General features: G+C 36.2%; 1 protein-coding gene across 2 annotated transcripts in view; it reads right to left on the bottom strand.

Moving 5' to 3' along the window:
• The window catches only part of OMA1 (OMA1 zinc metallopeptidase), an 80,333-nt gene that overhangs the window by 14,383 nt on the left and 41,563 nt on the right, over positions 1-24,387 (bottom strand). For both annotated transcript variants that reach the window (XM_068537989.1, XM_068537988.1), the window contains exon 8: positions 5,563-5,712. In XM_068537989.1, the coding sequence (XP_068394090.1) occupies positions 5,563-5,712 (150 nt within the window). The remainder of the gene's footprint in view (positions 1-5,562; positions 5,713-24,387) is intronic.

Raw genomic sequence — 24,387 nt, forward strand, 5'->3', positions numbered from 1 at the left:
TATACATATATCCCCATATCTCCTCTCTCTTGTGTCTCCCTCCCACCCTCCCTATCCCACCCCTCTAGGTGGACACAAAGTACCGAGCTGATCTCCCTGTGCTATGCAGCCACTTCCCACTAGCTATCTACTTTATATTTGGTAGTGTATATATGTCCATGCCACTCTCTCACTTTGTCCCAGCTTACCCTTCCCCCTCCCCATGTCCTCAAGTCCATTCTCTACGTCTGCATTTTTATTCCTGTCCTGCCCCTATGTTCTTCAGAACCTTTTTTTTTTTTTTAGATTCCATATATATGTGTTAGCATATGGTATTTGTTTTTCTCTTTCTGACTTACTTCACTCTGTATGACGGACTCTAGGTCCATCCACCTCACTACAAATAACTCAATTTCGTTTCTTTTTATGGCTGAGTAATATTCCACTGCATATATGTGCCACATCTTCTTTATCCATTCATCTGTCGATGGACACTTTGGTTGCTTCCATGTCCTGGCTATTGTAAATAGTGCTGCAATGAACATTGTGGTACATGACTCTTTTTGAATTACGGTTTTCTCAGGGTATATGCCCAATAGTGGGATTGCTGGGTTGTATGGTAGTTCTATTTTTAGTTTTTTAAAGAACCTCCATACTGTTCTCCATAGTGGCTGTATTAATTTACATTCCTACCAACAGTGCAAGAGGGTTCCCTTTTCTCCACACCCTCTCCAGCATTTATTGTTTGTAGATTTTTTGATGATGGCCATTCTGACCGGTGTGAGGTGATACCTCATTGTAGTTTTGATTTGCATTTCTCTAATGATTAGTGATGTTCAGCATCCTTTCATGTGTTTGTTGGCAATCTGTGTATCTTCCTTGGAGAAATGTCTAGTTAGGTTCTCTGCCCATTTTTGGATTGGGTTGTCTGTTTTTTGGATATTGAGCTGCATGAGCTGCTTGTATATTTTGGAGATTAATCCTTTGTCAGTTGCTTCATTTGCAAATATTTTCTCCCATTCTGAGGGTTGTCTTTTTGTCTTGTTTATGGTTTCCTTTGTTGTGCAAAAGTTTTTAAGTTTCATTAGGTCCCATTTGTTTATTTTTGTTTTTATTTCCATTTCTCTAGGAGGTGGGTCAAAAAGGATCTTGCTGTGATTTATGTCACAGAGTGTTCTGCCTATGTTTTCCTCTAAGAGTTTTATAGTGTCTAGCCTTACATTTAGGTCTTTAACCCATTTTGAGTTTATTCTTGTGTAAGGTGTTAGGGAGTGTCCTAATTTGATTCTTTTACATGTAGCTGTCCAGTTTTCCCAGCACCACTTATTGAAGAGGCTGTCTTTTCTCCACTGTATATTCTTGCCTCCTTTATCAAAGATAAGGTGACCATATGTGCAAGGGTTTATCTCTGGGCTTTTTATCCTGTTCCATTGATCTATATTTCTGTTTTTGTGCCAGTATCACACTGTCTTGATTACTGTAGCTCTGTAGTATAGTCTGAAGTCACGGAGCCTGATTCCTCCAGCTCTGTTTTTCCCAACCCCATTTCAAACAGCTATTCCAGCACCATGACCACCTCTGCTCACACATTACCTATCTTCTATGGAATGTACGGTGTCCTCCCCAAATTCATATGTTGAAGCCCTAATTCCCAATGTGATAGTATTTAGAGATGGGGCCTTTGGGAAGTAATGTTTAGATGAGGTCATGAGGGTGTGGCCCTCATGATGGAAGAGTGCCCTTATAAAAAGAAAAGACACTAGTGCAATCACTGTCTCCACCAAGTGGGACACGGGGAGAAGGCAGCTAGCTGTCTGAAAGCCACGAAGAGAGACCTCACCAGAAACCAAATCAGCCATAACCTTATTATTGGACTTCCAGCCCTCAGAATTGAGAAAAAGTGAATTTCTGTTGCTTAAGCCAGAACCCTGACCTTGTACTTCTAGCCTTCAAGCCTGTGAAGAAATGAATTTCTGTTGCTTAAGCTACCCAGTCTATGGTATTTTGTTATGGCAGCCCAAGATAATACACTATTCCTCCCTCTTTATTTTCCTCCCTAACACTTATTACTGACTAACATATATATTGGTGATTTATTCTGTACATTACTAATTTATTCTATTCATTGTCTGTCACCCTTTACTACAGAATAAGCTTCCTGAAGGCAGGGTATTTTGTCTATTTTGTCACTGAACCTACAATTCCTACAATCTGGCACATAACAAGTAATCAATAAATATTTGTTGAATGCATAAAATACAGATTTAAAACATCTTAAATGTTGATATGGTACGGTAAGAAATAATACACTTCTGTGATGATATTCCAGGAAAACATTAAAAAATAAAAATATGCAATCTTTAATAAGTTAAATTAAAAAAAAATCAAAGTTACCAAGATTTGTATTCTCAGAGGACCAAAGAATCTTTCCTGATTTTCTTGATCTTTTCTCCTCCTATGAACCTCATCTGCTACAGGCTCTGTCTTCCTCTTACCTGTTCAATGTGGAATCCACCTAATACTGCTAACTGTCTAGGATCATTTTCTTTGCTTATTTCCTAAGTGAACTCGCTCTCACTGCTTCAACTATCACGTTTTTTTGGTGACTTTGAAATCCTCATCTCTGGCCTAGACACCTCTGTACTATGGTGCTAGATTCCCAACTGCCTTAGAGGTATACATTACTTCAGGCATACTGTCAGGAATGTCAAAGGACATGAGCTTTTGGTAGAATATAACATTGTCCTCACCTAAGTAGGAAAAAACCTTAAATAAAATCGAACCCAAAATAGGTAGTCTTTAGTAGTATACAGACTCACATAATTCTATATATTGCCTGAGGAATCACTTTCTTCCATTACAGAAATTAGGCCTATGATAGTAGGGAATTCCAATCTCTGAATTATGACTATGTGTTCTAATTAACAATATACTCACGCCTTAACTATAAGTTTCACTTCAACCACTGAATTATTCCCAATATTGTAGTAGAGTTTTATTACTTTCAAATTGAATTTAATCACTTGGGGGGAAAATACAAGAAATTATATGAGTTTTTCAAATTAAGTTTCTGAACTAGCATAGTTTATTTTTAGAAGAAAAATATCTCTCAATTTTTTTCTTTGCCATTGGCTTCCAAATAACATATCAGTTTCTCCAACCATTTTTCTTCATACTCACTAATCGATTCATTATTATTTTAAAGACTTTTCAAAGCACATTTATTACTTCTTTAAAGATCCTTAGTTATCTGATGATGAAATGAAAACTTGGAATTTAGGACAGGCATCAGATAAAAGTTGGGTAGAACTTATTATCCATTTGAAGCGAACCATATCTTTTTAGAATTTCCCTAAGCAAAAATAAAAAAGAAAGGAAATTCTAAGAGAAAACCATGTGGTTATTATGGCTTTAGAGATAGGTTAAGCCTCCCAGGGTAGTATGAGGTCCCTGGGTGTTGGATGGCACTAAGAAGACTCTTAGAGTCAGTGCTCTTCAATACAAACCAGTTACTAATGAAACATTTATTGTCCCAGTCCTACGTTGTCTTTTAAGATGAATAATTACTACACATTATATCAAGTAAATTTCACTGCTGTTTCTTTCTCACATATTTTTTCTTCAAATTAAGAGTATAAATGAAATATATTTAGGATAGGTCTCAAGAAGCTATGTCTGGCTGTCCCCAGTGTTCATAAAAGGCACAAAGTATGCTCAAAATATCAACAAATCTTGTCATCATTCCTTTCAAAATAAATCCAAAATCTGACCACTTCTCTCCCTCTCTTCTGCCTCCATAATCTCTTACCAGGATTATTGCAAGAGCCTATTAAATAGTCTTCCTGATTCCATCCTTGCCCCACTACAGCCCACACAGGAGCTCCAGCGATCACTATAAAACACTTGAGTCAGATCAAGTCCCTCCTCTGCTCAAAACCCTCTCTTAGCTTCCCATATCACTTGAAATAAGAGTCAAGTTCTTACAATGGTTTAGACGACCCTTCACCGCCTGGCCCCCGTACACCTCAGTCATTCTCCCCTCCCTTACTACATTCAGCCCCAATGTCTTCCTTGCTATTTCCTGAGCACACCAAGCATACTTTCACTTCAGGTCCTGTGATTTGCTGCTTCCTCAGACTAAAAGATTCTCCTTCCACATACCCACAGGACTTGCTCCCCTGCTTCTTTCCAGATTCTGCTTAGTGAGGCCTTCCTTGACAAACGAACAATGACTAGTACATATTCTCTGCTTCCCAGCCTTCTCTCCTACCTTTAACCTGCTTTGTTTTTCTGCAACGTGCTTATCGCTGCTTGACATACTGTATGTATGTTTGTTTGCTTGTTTATTGTTTGCATTACCTAACTAGAATGTTAGCTCCAAGAAAACAGAGACTGTTTTGTTCCTTGCTCATTCCCCAGCAATAGAACACAGAATGGTAGATTAGCAATGAACATGAATAAATATTCACGAATGAATTAATGAATCTTATGGTAGTTTCTTATCCCAAATGAGATGCAGGCTATTCTTCCTTCAAAATGTATACCACTGTATTTCTACTTTTCTTATGATAATTCATATTCTTTACTATATTAAGAATCATTTTGTACTTATCTTAGCATCTGCAAATATCAAGACCATGTATTATTTCTTTTGTACCTTTCTTATAATAGGTAGTCAATGTTTGTTCATCTGAATTTGAAGACATGTTTAAAGATAGTTTTATAATACATCTGTATTTGTTGTGTTATCCTTTAGCAAATAAGCCCAAAACCAATTCTGAAATTGGTAAAGAGTATTCTGCTTTTATAACCAACCAGCAAATTTAATGCAAGAGAGACAGAAGAGAGCATGTAGCCTGGCTTAAAGATGTCTGACATTGATTTTGTACCTATGTGGAAAGCACAGAAAACATTCTGAATGATGTTAAATCAAAAGGTTTTTAGAAGATAGTGAATACTACTTGGGAGAAAGCTGCTTCAGCTTGATCCATTAATGAATTCTACAAAAAAAACGAGAAAAAGAAGAGCACATGGCACATGCTTTATTCTATCTTTTAAAAGAAATAACCAGAAAGCAAACTAATAACGAAGGATTTTTTTTTTCCCTAAGAAAACAAATTCCAGTGTTACTACTGGAATTAACACCCAGTCGACCCAAAATTTTTGCACAACTCATTAACTGGTATGTTTAATGATAAGCTTAAATCACTAAGAAAAGATTATGATCAGTATGATGAAAAATATGCCTTGAGTTTTAAACTTGCACCAAATTTTTTTAAAATTAAAAAGTATGATACTAAAAAGGGTAAAGCTTCACCATCAAGAAAAGTCAACTATACACACCAATTTATTCACTAAGACTTGTGGACTAGCAGGATTTTACTTTTCAGTCAAATCCTTTAAAAACTGATGGTAATCAAAATAGCTGATTATTTATTCTATCTTTTAAAAGAAATAACCAGAAAGCAAACTAATACAAAGGATTTTTTTTTCTAGTGCTCTTTTTCTAAGCACAAGAAGTAAAGTATTAAAAATATATGATACAGTAAAAATAATGTCTTGCCTTACGCAGTGTTAGCTTACCTGAGGTATGAGTCTATCCAAGTGCTCTGCTCGATTTCCATGAGAAGGGTGTGTAGATAACCATTCTGGCAACTTGGGAAGACCATGGAGGCTTTCTGCAAATTCCATCTGTTGCCAAAACACTGAACTGGCTCTGACGTCCACACAAGCCTAAAATCAAAATTAATAAAAGCACAAAGTAAGCTTACTTATGAGGACATTATTTTAAATTTACCTTTATGTCATTACATGTTTTAAAAATATTTTCCATTACCATTTTAATAAAAGTAGAATATGTTCATTGCTTTAAAAAAAAAAAAAAACTCAACCAATATGGTATTATAGAACTCAAAAAGAATCTTCCTCCCTTGCCCTTCCCCCTACACAGCGTTCACAATAATCCCACTCCCAAAGATAACCCACTATTTTCATTCAGTATGATGGATATTAAGAACATGTATCAAGGGCAAAAATCTTCCACACGAATTAAAAAACTTTAGGTTTCACATAAAGATTTTAAAATCTAATCTGTTATTAAACTGTACTAAAGAAATTTTACTCTTCCTCTATACCACTGGAATAATTAGGAAAAGACCTCAAATAAATATAAAGAAAAGACAGTTTTGCCCATTTTTGAATCAGGATTTTGTTGTTGCTGAGTTTTAGAAGTTCTCTATATATTCAGATATTAATCCCTTATCAGATATATGATTTGCAAATATTTCCTCCCATTCTCTGAGTTGTCTCTTTTTACTCTGTGGCTGGTGTCTTTTGATGCAATTTTTTTTTTTTTTCATGAAGTCCAATTTGTCCATTTTTTTCTTTGGTCAACTGCACCTTTGGAGTCACAGCTAAGAAATCATTACCAAAACCAATGTTGTGAAGCTTCTGCCCTATGCTTTTTTCTAACAGTCTTATTGTTTTGGGTCTTACACTCAGGTCCTTAAAATTTTTTGAGTTAGTTTCTGTATATGGTGTTACGGTGTTATGTAAGGGTCCAGATTCACTCTTTTGTATCTGGATATCCTGCTTTTTCCCAAGCACTATTTCCTGAAAAGATTGTTCTTTACCCATTTTCCACCCTCGACAAAAAAATGATTTGACCATATGTGTGAGGGTTTATTTCTGGGCTACCTATTCTATTCTATTAGTCTATATGCCTTTCATGCTAATACCACATTGTTTTGATTACTGCAAATTTGTAGTTAGTTTTGAAATCGGGATGTGTGAGCCTTCTAAGTTTTGTTCTTTGAAAAAGATTGTTTTGGCTATTCAGGTCCCTTAAGATTGCATATGAACTTTAGGATGGGTTTTTCTATTTCTGCAAAAAAGAAGTCATTGGAATTTTGATAGGGATTACATTGAATTTGTAGATTGGTTTGGGTACTGACATTTTAACAATATTAAGTTTACAATCCATAAACACAGGATGTTTTTCCATTCATTTATGTCTTCTTCAAGTTGTTTCAGAAATGTTTTGTAGTTTTCACCATACGAGCCTGTCACCTCCTTAGTTAATTCCCAAGTCTTTTATTCTTGTGGACGCTACTGTAAATGGAATTATTTTTGTAGTTTCCTTTTCAGATTGTTCACTGTTCATGTATAGAAATACAACTGATTTTTGTGTGCTGACTTTATATTCCACTACTTTACTAAATTCATTTATTAGTTTAAACAACTTTTTTTGTAGAGTCTTTAGGATTTTCTACATACATGATCATATCATCTGCAAACAGAGATAATTTTACTTCTTCCTTTAAAATTTGGAGGCTTATTTCTTTTTCTTGCTGACTAGAAACTTCCAATACTTTGTTGAATAGAAGTGAAAGTGCGCATCCTTGCCTTGTTCACTATCTTAAAGGAAAAGCTTTCAGCCTTTGCTGCTGTGGGTTTTTCATATATGGTTTTTATTGCAGTGATGGAGTTTTCTTCTTACCTCTATTTTGTTGCATGTTCCTTATCATGAAAGGGTGTTGAATTTTGCCAAATGCTTTTTCTGTATCAATTAAGATAATCATGTGGCTTTTTTCCCTCATTTTGTTGATACAGCATATCACTTTAATTTTTATATGTTGAACCATTCTTGCATTCCAGGGATAAATCTCATTTGGCCATGGTGTATAATCCTTTTAATAGGCTGCTGAATTATAGTTGCTAGTATTCTGTTGAGAATTTTTACATCAATGTTCTTAAGGGATATTGGTTAGTAGCTTTTTTTCTTATAGTGTCTTTGTCTGGATTTGGTATTAGGATTACACTGGTTTCACAGAATGAGTTAGGAAGTGTTCCCTCCTCTTCAGTCTTATGGGAAAGTTTGAGAAGGACTGGTATTAATTCTTCTTTAAATGCTTGGTAGAATTCATCGGTGATGCTGTCAGATCCAGGACTTTGCTCTGCTGGAAGATTTTGATTACTGATTCTCAATCTAATTACTAGTCACCCTTACTACTGCTTTTACTGTGTCCTATAACTTTTGGTATATTATGTTTTCATTTTCATTCATCTCTAGTATTTATTAACTTCCCTTGTGATTTCTTCTTTAAATTCATTGGTTGTTTAAAAGTATATTGTTTAGTGGAGGCTAAATAATATGTTACTAAACAACCAATGGATCACTGAAGAAATCAAAGAGGAAATCAAAAAATACCTGGAGACAAATGAAAATGAAAACACCATGATCCAAAACCTATGGGACACAGCAAAAGCAGATCTAAAAGGGAAGTTTATAGTGATATACTCTTACCTCAGGAAACAAGAAAAGTCTCAAATAAACAACCTAACCTTACACCTAAAGAAACTAGAGAAAGAAGAATAAACAAAACCTAAAGTTAATGGAAAACTGATGAATTCATAAAAGTGCTAACAAAAGATCAAGATGAAAAAAACATTAATTACATGGGACTGAGTGAACTGATGAGGATGATTATAATTTTTGTGACTTTCTGTTTGGAAAAAAAAAAAGAGACTGTCAAACGTTAAATAAATAAATAAATAAATTTGAATTCTAAAAACAAAAACAAAAACAAAAAACCCAAAGTTAGTAGAAGGGAAGAAATCATAAAAAATATCAGAGCAGAAATAAATAAAATAGAGACTAAAAAAAAATTAGAAAAGATCAATGAAACTAAGAACTGGTTCTTTGAAAAGATAAATAAAATTGATAAACCTTTAGCCAGACTCATCAAGAAAAAAAGGGAGAGGACTCAAATCAATAAAATTACAAATGAAAAAGGAGATATTACAACTGACACCGCAGAAATACAAGGGATCATAAGAGACTACTACAAGCAACTATATGCCAATAAAATGGACAACCTGGAAGAAATGGACAAATTCTTGCAAAGGTACAACTTTCCAAGACTGAACCAGGAAGAATTAGAAAATATAAACAGACCAGTCACAAGTAATGAAATTGAAACTGTAATTAAAGATCTTCCAACAAACAAAAGTACAGGACCAGATGGCTTCACAGGTGAATTCTATCAAACAATTAGAGAAGAGCTAACACTTATCTTTCTCAAACTCTTCCAAAAAATTGCAGAGGGAGGAGCACTCCCAAGCTCATTCTACGAGGCCACCATACCCTGATACCAAAACCAAAGATATCACAAAGAAAGAAAATTACAGACCAGTATCACTGATGAACATAGACACAAAAATCCACAACAGAATACTAGCAAACTGAACCCAACAATACATTAGAAGTATCATACACCATGATCAAGTGGGATTTATCCCAGGGATGCAAGGATTTTTCAATATCCACAAATCAATCAATGTGATACACCACATCAACAAATTGGAGAATAAAAACCATATGATCCCAACAGACACATGAAAGAATGCTCAACATCATTAATCATTAAAGAAATGCAAATCAAAACTACAATGAGATACCATCTCACACTGGTCAGAATGGCCATCATCAAAAAATCTACAAACAATAAATGCTGGACAGGGTGTGGAGAAAAGGGAACCCTCTTGCACTGTTGGTGGGAATGTAAATTGATACAGCCACTATGGAGAACAATATGGAGGTTCCTTAAAAAACTAAAAATAGAACTACCATACGACCCAGCAATCCCACTATTGGGCATATACCCTGAGAAAACCATAATTCAAAAAGAGTCATGTACCAAAATGTTCATTGCAGCTCTATTTACAATAGCCAGGACACGGAAGCAACCGAAGTGTCCATCAACAGATGAATGGATAAAGAAGATGTGGCACATATATATAATGGAATATTACTCAGCCATAAAAAGGAATGAAACTGAGTTATTTGTAGTGAGGTGGGTGGACCTAGAGACTGTCATACAGAGTGAAGTAAGTCAGAAAGAGAAAAACAAATACCGTATGCTAACACATATATATGGAATCTAAAAAGAAGAAGAACCTGGAGCAAGATGGGAATAAAGATGCAGACCTACTAAAGAATGGACTTGAGGATACGGGGAGGGGGAAGGGTAAGCTGGGACAAAGTGAGAGAGTGGCATGGACATATATACACTACCAAAGGTAAAATAGATAGCTAGTGGGAAGCAACCGCATAGCACAGGGAGATCAGCTCAGTGCTTTGTGACCACCTAGAGGGGTGGGATAGGGAGGGTGGGAGGGAGGGAGATGCAACAGGGAAGAGATATGGGGACATATGTATACGTATAACTGATTCACTTTGTTATAAAGCAGAAACTAACACACCATTGTAAAGCAATTATACTCCAATAAAGATGTTAAAAAAAAAACCCATATGATCTTCTCAATAGATGCAGAAAATCTTTTGATAAAACTCACCCATTTATGATAAAAACTCTCCAGAAAGTGGGCATAGAGGGAACATACCTCAACGTAATAAAGGCCATATATGACAAACCCACAGCTAACATTATACTCAATGGTAAAAAGTTGAAAGCATTTCCTCTAAGATCAGGAACAGGACACGGATGTCCATTCTTGCCACTTTTATTCAACAGAGTTTTGGAAGTCCTAGCCATGGCAATCAGAGAAGAAAAAGAAATAAAAGGAATCCAAATTGGAAAAGAAGAAGTAAAACTGTCACTGTTTGCAGATGACATGATACTATACTTAGAAAATCCTAATCATGCCACCAGAAAACTACTAGAGCTCATCAATGAATTCAGTAACGTTGTGGGACACAAGATTAATATACAGAAATTGGTTGCATTTCTATACACTAACAATGAGCTATCAGAAAGAGAAATTAAGGAAACAATCCCATTTACCATCGCACCAAAAAGAATAAAATACCTAGGAATAAACCTACCTAAGGAGGCAAAAAACCTGTACTTGGAAGCCTTTAAGACGCTGATATAAGTAACTGAAGATGACACAAACAGATGGAAAGATATACCTATTTTCTTGGGTTGGAAGAATCAATATTGTTAAAATGACAATACTATCCAAGGCAATCAACAGATTCCATGCAATCCCTATCAAATTACCAATGGCATTTTTCACAGAACTAGACAAATAATTTTAAAATTTGTATGGAAACAAAAGAGCCCAAATAGTCAAAACAATCTTGAGAAGGAAGAACAGAGCTGGAGGAATCACACTTCCTGACTTCAAACTATACTACAAAGCTACAGTAATCAAAAACAGACATATAGATGAATAGAACAGGATAGAGAGCCCAGAAATAAATGCATGCATTTATGGTCAATTAATCTATGACAAAGGAGGCAAGAATATAAAATGGAGGAAAAACAATCTCTTCAATAAGTGGTGCTGGGAAAACTGGACAGCTACATGTAAAAGAATGAAATTAAAACATTCTCTAGGGGATTCCTGGTGGTCCAGTGGTTAGGGCTCGGCGCTTTCACTGCCATGACCCAAGTGCAATCCCTGGTGGGGGAACTAAGATCCTGCAAGCCGAGTGGCATGGTAAAAGAAAAACAAACAAGCAAACAAGCCAAAAAAATCCCCATTCTCTAACACCATATACAAAAACTCAAAATGGATTTAAGACTTAAATGTAAGACCAGATACTATAAAACTCCTAGAGAAAAACATAGGCAGAACACTCTTTGACAGAAATCACAGCTATATCTTTTTGGATCTGTGTCCTAAAGTAAATAAAAGCAAAAATAAACAAATGGGGCATAATTAAACTTAAAAGCTTTTGCACAGCAAAGGAAACAATTGGCAAAACAAAAAGACAACCTACTGAATGGGAGAAAATATTTGCAAATGATATGACTGATAAGGGATTAATATCCAACATATATAAACAGCTCATACGACTCAATATCAAAAAATCAAACAACCTGATTAAAAAATGGGCAGAAGAACTGAGTACATTTTTCCAAAGAGGAAATGTAGATGGCCAGCAAGCACATAAAAAGATACTCAACATCACTAATCATCAGGGATATGCAAATCAAACCCACAATGAGTTATGACATCACACCTGTGAGAACAGCTATAATCAAAAAGAACACAAATAACGAATGTTGGTGGAGAAAAGGGAACACTCCTACACTGTTGGTGGGAATGTAAATTGGTGCGGCCACTGTGGAAAACCTCTGTGTGGCGGTTTCTCAAAAAACTAAATATAGAACTACCATATGACTCAGCAATTCCACTCCTGGGTATATATCCAAAAAAAAAAACCCCACTAATTCAAAAAGATACATGCACCCCAATGTTCATAGCAGCACTATTTACAATTGCCAAGATATGGAAACAACCTAAGTGTCCATCAACAGATGAATGGATAAAGAAGATGTGGTACATATATATAATGGAATACTACTCAGACATAAAAACAAATGAAATAATGCCACTTGCAGCAACATAGAGGCAATTAGACATTATCATACTAAGTGAAGTAAGTCAGAAAGAGAAAGACAAATATCATATGATATCACTTATATGTGGAATATAAAATATGACACAAATGAACCTATCTATGAAACAGAAACAGAATCACAGATATAGAGAACAGACTGGTGGTTGACAAGGGGGAGGGGGTTGTGGGAGGAATGGAGTGGGAGGTTGGGGTTAGCTGATGCAAGCTTTTATATTTAAAATGGATAACAACAAGGTCGTACTGTATAGCACAGAGAACTATTCTCAATATCCTATGATAAACCATAATGGAAAAGAATACAAAAAAAGAATGTATATATATGTATAACTGAATCACTTTGCTGTACAGCAGTAATTAACACAACACTGTAAATTAACACTTTAATTTTAAAATAAATAAATAAATAAATGCATTAGTCTCCTAATTACATTTAAAAAAACAAGATTTGAAGTTACAAACCAAGGTTACAGTAATACTAACTTTTATACTAATAGTTGTTTTTTTCCTTTAAATATATGTCTCTTGAATCATGTAGAAAACAAACAAAAAGTACAGTTACAAACCACTGTTACAATAATACTTTTACAACTGCCCATGTTTTTACCTTTATTAAGATCTTTATTTCTCCATACAGCTTTTGTTCTGTTTTTTTGTTTGCTTTTTTGGCCATGCAGCATGTGGGATCTTAGTTCTCCAACCAGGGATCAAACCCACGCCCCCTGCCCTGGAAGTGTGGAGTCTTAACCACTGGACCACCAAGGAAGTCCCTTCATACATCTATGAGTAACTATCTAGTATCCATTCATTTCACCTTGCAGGACTCCCTTGTACATTTCCTGCAGGGCAAGTCTAGTGGTCACAAACTCCCTCAACTTTTGTTTAACTGGGAATGTCTTCATTTCTCCCTCATTTTTGAAGAACGGTTTTGCAGGATATAGGATTCTTGGTTGACAGGTTTTTTTTCTTTTAGCACTTTGAACATACTGAGCCCTGTCTTCTGGTCTCCATAATTTCTGGTGAGAAATCTGCTGAAAATCTTATAAAGGATCCCCTGAATGTGATGATTTGCTTCTGTCTTGCTGTTTTCAAGATCTGCTCTTTGTCTTTGCCTTTTTAAAGTTTGATTATAATGTACCTCAATGTGGGTCTCCCTGTTCATCTTCCTTGGAGTTCAATGAGCTTCTTCGATGTTTATGTCTTTCTTCATTTTAGGTAAGTTTTCAGCCATTATTTCTTCAAATATTCTCTCTGCCCCTTTCTCTCTCTCTTCTCCTTCTGGGATTCTCACAATGTGTATGTTGTCCACTTGATGGTTCCCACAAGTCCCTTAGGCTCTGTTTGCTTTCCTTCAATCTTTTTTCTTTCTGTTCCTCAGCCAATAATTTCTATTGTCTTATCTTCAAAGTTCACTGATTCTTCTGCCTGTTCAAATCTGCCTTTGAATCTGTCTTGTGAATTTTATATTTCCATTACTGTATTTTTCAGCTCCAGAATTCCTTGTTGGCTTCTTTTTAGGTTTTCTATCTCTATATGGATATTTCCATTTTGCTGATAATCACTTTCTTGACTTCCTCCACACCTTCCTTTAGTTCTTTGAGCATCTTTAGGACAATTATTTTAAAGTATTTGTCTAGTATACCTGTCATTAGGTTTTCTTAAGGGACAGTTTCTGTGGATTTACTATTTTACTTTGAATGGGCCATACTTTCCTGTTTCTTTGTATATCTTGTGCTTTTTGGTGAACACTGGACATTTGAATCTAATAATGTGGTAACTCTGGAAATCAGATTCTACCCCTTCCTCAGGGTTTGCTGGGTTTTTTGTTGTTTTGTTACTGTTTGTTTGTTTGTTTTGCTGTAGGCTGTCTCTGTGCTGAGGATCAGCCTGAGGTGTAAATTTAATGTCTTCTCAGGTTTTTCCTAGCATGTGTGGTCACTTTCTAAATCTCCCCATTTATGTATTCATTTTTAAATGCCCCAGTCTTTAGTGTCTGGCTCCCAAAAGAAAAAATAAAAAGGGAAAAAAGGAAAGGGGGGAAGGGCACTGAACACTTAAATCCTCTGAAAGTCACTTCAGCCAGGAGGGGAGGGGCTTGCAATAATGGAGGGAGGTGCAACAATAATGGCTATCTACCTCTTTGCATCTGTGTGATCAAAAGCAGCATTCAGTGATCAGAGCACAGATCCCTGATATTTGGAGGACAGGGTCCTTTTTGGTCAGCTTCTCCCTAGGGAGGGAAAGAGTTAGACCACACTTCCAATGTTCCAACTTTTCCATGGCTGCCCAAAGACTGGCTTCTGTCTCACCTGACTCAGAGCACTAACAAGACCCAGCATACACTAGATGCCTGGTAACCAGTGAGAACCAAAATGACAGAGTGAACTAGCACACAAGCAGTCACCACAGCCCCTCCCCCCAGCTCAACACAGAGTGAGCAGGCAAAAAAAAAAAAAAAACTCCCAGCTCCCAGTTTCTCCTTCCTGGCTCTCCTCCCTGGGGATAGGAGGTGAAACCCATATCTAATGTTCCTGCATTTCTGGGAGCTGCCAGAGGGACTAGCTACTGTCACACCTATCTCAGAGCACTGATAGGCTCTGGAATACTTTAGATGCCTGGGGAGCACTAAGACCAAAGACAGAGGTTTGGACTAGCCTGAATGTTTGAGAAGTTACCCAAAGTCTTTGGCTGGGCCGATTGGTAAGGATCTTCTCCTGTACAAGGCCAGTCTGTGAAGACTGGAGGAAGTGGTTGTTTTTTCCACTGTGAAGATACGAGTACAAAACATCAAGAAAAATGAAGAAACGGGGAAATAAGCCCCAAAAGAACAAGTTAAATCTCCAGAAACCAACCCTAATGAAACAGATACATGATTTACCTGACAGAAAATTCAAACTGACCATCATAAAATTGCTCATCCAGATCAGGAGAAATGCATGAACTGCAACCAAGAGATAGAAAATATTAAAGAGTACCAAACAGAAATCTTGGAGCCGAAGAACACTATAAATAACTGAAGAATTCACTAGAGGGGTTCAACATCAGGCTAGATCCAGAAAGGATCAGTGAACTCGAAGACAAGTCATTAGAAATCATCTAGTCAGAGAAGAGAACAAATAATAAAAGAGTGAAGAAAGCTTAAGGAATTTATGGGATATTATCCAGCAGCAGACCAATATATACATTATAGGAGTCCCAGAAGGAGAGAGAGATAAATGGGGCAGAAAGCTTATTTGAAAAAATAATAGCTGAAAACTTCCCACTTCTGGAGAAAAAAATAGATATCCATATTCAGGAAGCCAAGCACACTCTAGAAAAGATGAACTCCAAGAAATCAACATCTAGACACATTATATACCAATTTGTCAAAAGTCAAAGACAAAGAGATAAGTTTGAAAGCAGAAAGAGAAAGGTGAATCAATATGTAAAAGGGCACCCCATAAGACTGTCAGTGGCTTTATTCAGCACACATACTGCAGGCTAAAGGGAGTGGGGTTATATATTCAAAGTGCTGAAAGAAATGAAATGCCAATGAAGAATACTATAGCAAAACTGTCCTTCAAAAATGAAGGATAAAGACTTTCTCAGACAAAAAAAGCTGAGGGAGTTCATCACCACTAGACCTGCCTTACAAAGAACACTAAAGGGAGTTCTTCAAATTCAAGCAAAAGGACTATAAACAGTAATATGAAAGCAATGAAACTGTATAACTCACTGGTAAATGTAAATATATAGACAAATAAAAAATATTGTAATATTCTACTAGTAGTAGGTAAAGCACTTTAATTCTTGAATAAAAGTCAGTAGTATCAAAAATAACTAAAAGAGTATGTTAATGGATGTAAATATAAAAATATGTAAATTGTAATATCAATAACATAAGTGTGTAGAGGAGAAAAAGTAGAATGTAGAGGTTTTGTATGCAAATGAAGTTAAGTTGTTATCAGCTTAAAATAGACTGTTACAACTAGAAGATGTTTTATGTAAGCCCTATGGTGAAAACAAAGAAAATACCTGTAGAAAATATATAAAAGAAAAAGAGAAAGGATTCAAAGTATATCAATACAAAATATCAAAGAAACATGAAGACAGCCAGAAAGGGAAAGGACAAAAGTTCTACAAGATAGACCGAAAGCAACAAAATAGCAACAGAAAGACTTTTCTTATCAATAATTACTTTAAATGTAAATGCATTAAAGTCCTCACTCCAAAAATAAAGTGTCTGAAAGAATGAAAAAACAAGATCCAAATATATGCTATCTACAAGAGACTCACTTTAGTTATAAGGACACAGATAGGCTGAAAGTGAAGAGCTAGAAAATGATATTCCATGGAAATGGTAACCAAAAGAGAGGGAGGGTGGTTATACTTAGAAATAGGCTTTAAGACAAAAATTGTCACATGAGACAAGGGCATTATATAATGATAAAAGGATCAATGAACCAGGAAGATTTAACAATTATAAATATACATGCACCCAACATCAGAGCATCTAAATACATAAAGCAAACACTGACAGAACTGAAGAGAGAAGTAGCAATACAATAGTAGCAGAAGACTGTAAGTTCGTACTCTCAATAATGGATAGAACATCCAGACAGAAAATCAATATGGAAACAGTGACTTTGAACAACATGACAGACCAAATGATCCAAAAGACACATACAAAATATTCCACCCAACACCGGAATACACATTTTTCTCAAGAGCACATGGAACATTCTTCAGGATAGAACACGTTAGGTCACAAAACAAGTATCTTTTCCAGTCACAATGAAACGAAACAAGAAATCAATAGCTGAAGGAAAACTAAATATTCATAAATGTGTGCAAATTAAATAACATATTCCTGAACAACCAGTGGGAAAAGAAGAAATTGAAAGGGAAATCAGAGAATATCTTGAAACCAACAAAAACAAAAATACTACATACTAAAATCTATACAATGCAGCATAAGGAATACTAAATGGGAAATTTATAGTAATAAACATCTACATTAAAAAAGATCTCAAATAAGTAACCTAAGTTTACATCTTAAGGAATTATAAAAAGAAGAACAAACTAAGCCCAAAGTTAGCAGAAATTAGAATATAATAGAGATTATAATGGTAGAAATAAACAAAATAAAGAATAGAAAAGCAATAGAAAAAAAAAACCCAACAAACTAAGAGCTGACTGAATCAGTAATAAATAAATCTCACAACAAAGAAAAGCACAGGACCAGATGGCTTCACTGGTGATTTCTACCAAACATTTAAAGAAGAATTAATGTGAATCCCTCCCAAATTCATCCAAAAAATTGATGAGAAGGGAACACTCCTAAACTCATTTTACAAGGTCAGCATTGCCCTGATACCAAAGCCAGCCAAAGACACTAAGAAAATTATAGACAAAAATTCCGGATGAACATATAGATGCAAAACCTCTCAACGAAACACTAGCAAACCAAATTCAATAGCACATTAAAAGAATAGCGTATCATGACCAAGTGGGATTTATGCCTGGGATGCAAGGGTGGTTCAACATACAAAAATCAATTAATGTTATATACTTCACTAATAGAATGAAGGATAAAAATAACATGATCATCTCAATAGGTACAGAAAAAGCATTTCAAAAAATTCAACACCCTTAATGAAAAAAATCAACAAACTAGAAACAGAAGGAAATTACCTTACCATAATAAAAGCTATATATGAAAAACCCCCAGAGAACATCATATTCAACAGTGAAAAACTGAAAACTTTTCCCTAAGACCAAGAACAAGACAAAGATGGGTTCAAGATGGTGGAGTAGAAGGATGTGCACTCACTCCCTCTTGTGAGAGCACTGGAATCACAACTAACTGTTGAACAATCATCAACAGGAAGACACTGGAATTCACCAAAAAAGATACCCCACACCCAAAGACAAAGGAAAAGCCACACTGAGACAGTAGGAGGGGCGCAATCACAATAAAATCAAATCCCATAACCACTGGGTGGGTGACTCACAAACTGGAGAACACTTATACCACAGAAGTCCACCCACTGGAGTGAAGGTTCTGAGCCCGTCAGGCTTCCCAACCTGGGGGTCCAGCAACAGGAGGAGGAAATCCAAGAGAATCAGACTTGGAAGGCTAGCAGGATTTGATTGCAGGACTGAGGGAAACAGAGCCACCACTCTTGGAGGGCACACACAAAGTACTGTGTGCATCAGGACCCAGGCGGAAGGCGCAGTGACCCCATAGGAGAATGAACCAGACCGACCCGCTAGTGTTGGAGGGTCTCCTGCAGAGGCGGGTGGGGGGCAGCTGTGACTCACCGTGGGGACAAGGACACTGGCAGCAGAACTTCTGGGAAGTACTCCTTGGCGTGAGCCCTCCCAGAGTCCACCATTAGCCTCACCAAAGAGCCTGTAGGCTCCAGTGCGGGGTCACCTCAGGCCAAACAACCAACAGGGAGGGAACTCAGCCCCACCCAACAGCAGACAAGCGGATTAAAGTTTTACTGAGCTCTGCCCACCAGAGCAACACCCAGCTCTACCCACCACCAGTTCCTCCCAACAGGAAGCTTGCAGAAGCCTCTTAGATAGCCTCATCCACCAGAGGGCAGACAGCAGAAGCAAGAAGTACTACAATACTGCAGCCTGTGGCATGAAAACCACATTCACAGAAAGATAGACAAAATGAAAATGCAGAAGACTATGTACCAGATGAACGAACAAGATAAAACCCCAGAAAAACAACTAAATGAAGTGGAAATAGGCAATGTTCCAGAAAAAGAATTCAGAATAATGATAGCGAAGATGATTCAGGACCTTGGAGAAAGAATGGAGGCAAAGATCGAGAAGATGCAAGGAATGTTTAACAAAGACCTAGAAGAATTAAAGAACAAAGACCTAGAAGAAGTAAAGAACAAACAAACAGGGATGAACAATGCAATAGCTGAAATGAAAAATACACTAGAAGGAATCAACAGCAGAATAACTGAGGCAGAAGAATGCGTAAGTGACCTGGAAGACAGAGTGGTGGAAATCACTGCTGCAGAACAGAATAAAGAAAAAAGAATGAAAAGAAATGAAGACAGCCTAAGAGACCTTTGGGACAACATTAAACGCAACAACATTCGCATTATAGGGGTCCCAGAAGGAGAAGAGAGAGAGAAAGGACCCAGAAAATATTTGAAGAGATTAGAGTTGAAAACTTCCCTAACATAGGAAAGGAAATAGCCACCCAAGACCAGGAAGAACAGAGACTCCCAGGCAGGATAAACCCAAGGAGAAACATGCCGAGACACATAGTAAACAAACTGGCAAAAATTAAAGACAAAGAAAAATTATTAAAAGTAACAAGGGAAAAATGACAAATAACATACAAGGGAAGTCCCATAAGGTTAACAGCTGCTTTCTCAGCAGAAATTACAAGTCAGAAGGGAGAGGCACAATATATTTAAAGTGATGAAAGGGAAGAACCTACAACCAAGATTTCTCTACCCAGCAAGGATCTCATTCAGATTCAATGGAGAAATCAAAAGCTTTACAGACAAGCAAAAGCTAAGGGAATTCACACCACCAAACCAGCTCTACAACAAATGCTAAAGGAACTTCTCTAAGTGGGAAACACAAGAGAAGAAAAGGACCTACAAAAACAAACCCAAAACAATTAAGAAAATGGTCATACGAACATACATATCGACAATTACCTTAAACATGAATGGATTAAATGCCCCAACCAAAAGACACAGGCTTGCTGAATGGATACAAAAACAAGACCTCTACATATGCTGTCTACAAGAGACCCACTTCAGACCTAGGGACACATACAGACTGAAACTCAGGGGAGGGAAAAAGATATTCCATGCAAATGGAAATCAAAAAAACGCAGGAGTAGCAATACTCATATCAGATAAAATAGACTTTAAAATAAAGAATGTTACAAGAGACAAGGAAGGACACTACATAATGATCAAGGGATCAATCCTAGAAGATATAACAATTATAAATATATATGCACCCAAAATAAGAGCACCTCAATACATAAGGCAACTGCTAACAGCTGTAAAAGAGGAAATCGACAGTAACACAATAATAGTGGGGGACTTTAACACCTCACCAACACCAAGGGACAGATCATCCAGACAGAAAATTAATAAGGAAACACAAGCTTTAAATGACACAATAGACCAGATAGATTTAATTGATATTTATAGGACATTCCATCCGAAAACAGCAGATTACACTTTCTTCTCAAGTGCACACAGAACATTCTCCAGGATAGATCACATCTTGATTCACAAATCAAGCCTCGGTAAATTTAAGAAAACTGAAATCATATCAAGCGTCTTTTCCGACTACAGTGCTATGAGATCAGAAATCAATTAAAGGGAAAATACCGTAAAAAACACAAACACATGGAGGCTAAACAATACGTTACTAAATAACCAAGAGATCACTGGAGAAATCAAAGAGGAAATCAAAAAATACCTAGAGACAAATGACAATGAAAACATGACAATCCAAAACCTATGGGATGCAGCAAAAGCAGTTCTAAGAGGGAAGTTTATAGCAATACAATCCTACCTCATGGAACAAGAAAATTCTCAAATAAACAATCTAACCTTACACCTAAAAGAACTAGAGAAAGAAAAACAAAGAAAACCCAAAGTAGTAGAAGGAGCTAACACCCATCCTTCTCAAACTCTTCCAAAAAATTGCAAAGGAAGGAACACTCCCAAACTCATTCTACGAGGCCACCACCACCCTGATACAAAAACCAGACGATACTACAGAAAAAGAAAATTACAGACCAATATCACTGATGAATATAGATGCAAAAATCGTCAACAAAATACAAGAAATGGAATCAACAACATATTAAAAGGATCATACACCATGATCAAGTGGTATTTATCCCAGGGATGCAAGGATTCTTCAATATATGCAAATCAATCAATGTGATACACCATATTAACAAATTGAAGAATAAAAAGCACATGATCATCTCAATACATGCAGAAAAGCTTTTGACAAAATTCAACCCTTTTTGATAAAAAAAGTTATGATAAAAACTCTCCAGAAAGTGGGCATAGAGGGAACCTACCTCAACATCATAAAGGCTATATACTACAAACCCACAGCAAACATCATTCTCAGTGGTGAAAAACTGAAAGCATTTCCTCTAAGATCAGGAACACGACAAGGATGTCCACTCTCACCACTATTATTCAACATAGTTTTGGAAGTCCTAGCCATGGCAATCAGAGAAGAAAAAGAAATAACAGGAATTCAAGTTGGAAAAGAAGAAGTAAAACTGGCACTGTTTGCAGATGACATGATACTATGCACAGAAAATCCTAAGGATGCCACCAGAAAACTACTAGAGCTAATCAATGAATTTGGTAAAGTTGCAGGATGCAAAGTTAATGCACAGAAATCTCTTGCATTCCTATACACTAACAACAAAAGATCAGAAAGAGAAATTAAGGAAACAATCCCATTCACTCCTGCAAGAAAAAGAATAAGATACCTAGGAATAAACCTACCTAAGGAGGTAAAAGACCTGTACTCAGAAAACGATAAGACACTGATGAAAGAAATCAAAGATGACACAAACAGATGGAGAAATATACCATGTTCTTGGATTGGAAAAATCAACATTGTGAAAATGACTATACTACCCAAAGCAATCTACAGATTCAATGCAATCCCTATCAAATTATGAATGGCATTTTTTACAGAACTAGAACAAAAAAATCTTAAAATTTGTATGGATACACAAAAGACCCCGAGTAGCCAAGGCAGTCTTGAGTGATAAAAACGTAGCTGGAGGAATCAGACTCCCTGACTTCAGACTATACTACAAAGCTACAGTAATCAAAACAATATGGTACTGACACAAAAACAGAAATATAGATCAATGCAACAGGATAGAAAGCCCAGAGATAAACCCACACACCTATGGTCAACTGATCTATGACAAAGGAGGCAAGGATATACAATGGAGAAAAGACAGTCTCTTCAATAAGTGGTGCTGGGAAAATTGGACAGCTACATGTGAAAGAATGAAATTAGAACAGTCCCTAACATCATACACAAAAATAAACTTGAAATGGATTAGAGACCTAAATGTAAGACCAGACACTATAAAACTCTTAGAGGAAAACATAGGAAGAACACTCTTTGACATAAATCACAGCAAGATCTTTTTTGACCCACCTCCTAGAGTAATGGAAATAAAAACAAAAATAAACAAATGGGACCTAATGAAATTTAATAGCTTTTGCACAGCAAAGGAAACCATAAACAAGATGAAAATACCACCCTCAGAATGGGAGACAATATTTGCAAATGAAGCAATGGACAAAGGATTAATCTCCAAAATATATAAATAGCTCATGCAGCTCAATATTAAAAAAAAAACAAAACCCAATCCAAAAATGGGCAGAAGACCTAAATAGACATTTCTCCAAAGAAAACATACAGATGGCCAAAAAACACATGAAAAGCTGCTCAACATCACTAATTATTAGAGAAATGCAAATCAAAACTACAGTGAGGTATCACCTCACACTGGTTAGAATGGGCATTATCAGAAAATCTACAAACAACAAATGCTGGAGAGGGTGTGGAGAAAAGGGAACCCTCTTGCACTCTTGGTGGGAATGTAAATTGATACAGCCACTATGGATGGAGAACAGTATGGAGGTTCCTTAAAAAACTAAAAACAGAAGTACCATATGACCCAGCCATCCCACTACTGGGCATATACCCAGAGAAAACCATAATTCAAAAAGACACATGCACCCCAATGTTCACTGCAGCACTATTTACAATAGCCAGGTCATGGAAGCAACCTAAAGGCCCACCGAAAGACAAATTGATAAAAAGATGTGGTACATATATACAATGGAATATTACTCAGCCATAAAAAGGAACGAAATTGGGTTATCTGTAGAGACATGGATGGATCTAGAGACTGTCATACAGAGTGAAGTTAGTCAGAAAGAGAAAAACAAATATCTTGTATTAACGCATAATATATGTGGAACCTAGAAAAATGGTACAGATGAACCGGTTCGCAGGGCAGAAATAGAGACATAGATGTCGAGAACAAACATATGGACACCAAGGTGGGAAAGCGCGGGGGATAGAGGGGGGTGGGGGGATGAACTGCGAGATTGGGATTGACATACATACATTAATATGTATAAAATAGATAACTAATAAGAACCTGCTGTATTCAAAATAAAATTAAAAAACAAAAACAATAAGTGAAATAAGCCAGTCACAGAAGGACAAATACTACACAATTCCACTTATATGAATGAGGTATTTAAAACAGTCAAATTCACAGAAGCAGAGGGTATATGGTGGTTGCCAGGAGCTAGGGGTAAGGAGAAATGGGAAGTTGCTATTCAACAGGCATAACTTTTCAGTTATGCAAGATAAATAAATTCTACAGATCTGCTGTACAATATCATGGCTATAGTTAACAGTAATGTATTATATACTTAAAATTTTGTTAGGAGGGTAGAGCTCATGTTAAATGTTCTTACCACAATAAAAAAAGAAAAAGAAGTGATAATTACAGATCAAAATACAAATATTTTTAAAATAAATATTTAGCCCATCACAAACATAACTCGCTTGCCTCAGTAAAAATTATGGCAAAGTAAGGAATTTGTGTTTATCAAGTGTCTATAAGTACATAAAGATAGAAAGAATGAGACTTTCTAGACAACATTTCCTTTTTAAAAGAGAACTAGTAATGGGCACAGCTGTTCAAAGGAAACATAAGAAAATATGTTTTAGTAAAATACATTGGTCCTGGAATACTTTTTGAGACATTATGCTGGGGTAATGGGAAGAGACTGGGTTTTAGAACCAGAAAGACTGGGTTCAAAATACCAGTTATTTATTTTATTTAAATAATAATCACTTACATGATACTATGTTACAGATATTAATTCATTATATTAACTCATTTAATCGTAACAACCTCATGAAGTAAATCCTATAATTACGCTCATTTTACAGAT

This window comes from Eschrichtius robustus, chromosome 3, assembly GCF_028021215.1.
Source record: "Eschrichtius robustus isolate mEscRob2 chromosome 3, mEscRob2.pri, whole genome shotgun sequence".
In the NCBI taxonomy this organism is placed as follows: domain Eukaryota; kingdom Metazoa; phylum Chordata; class Mammalia; order Artiodactyla; family Eschrichtiidae; genus Eschrichtius; species Eschrichtius robustus.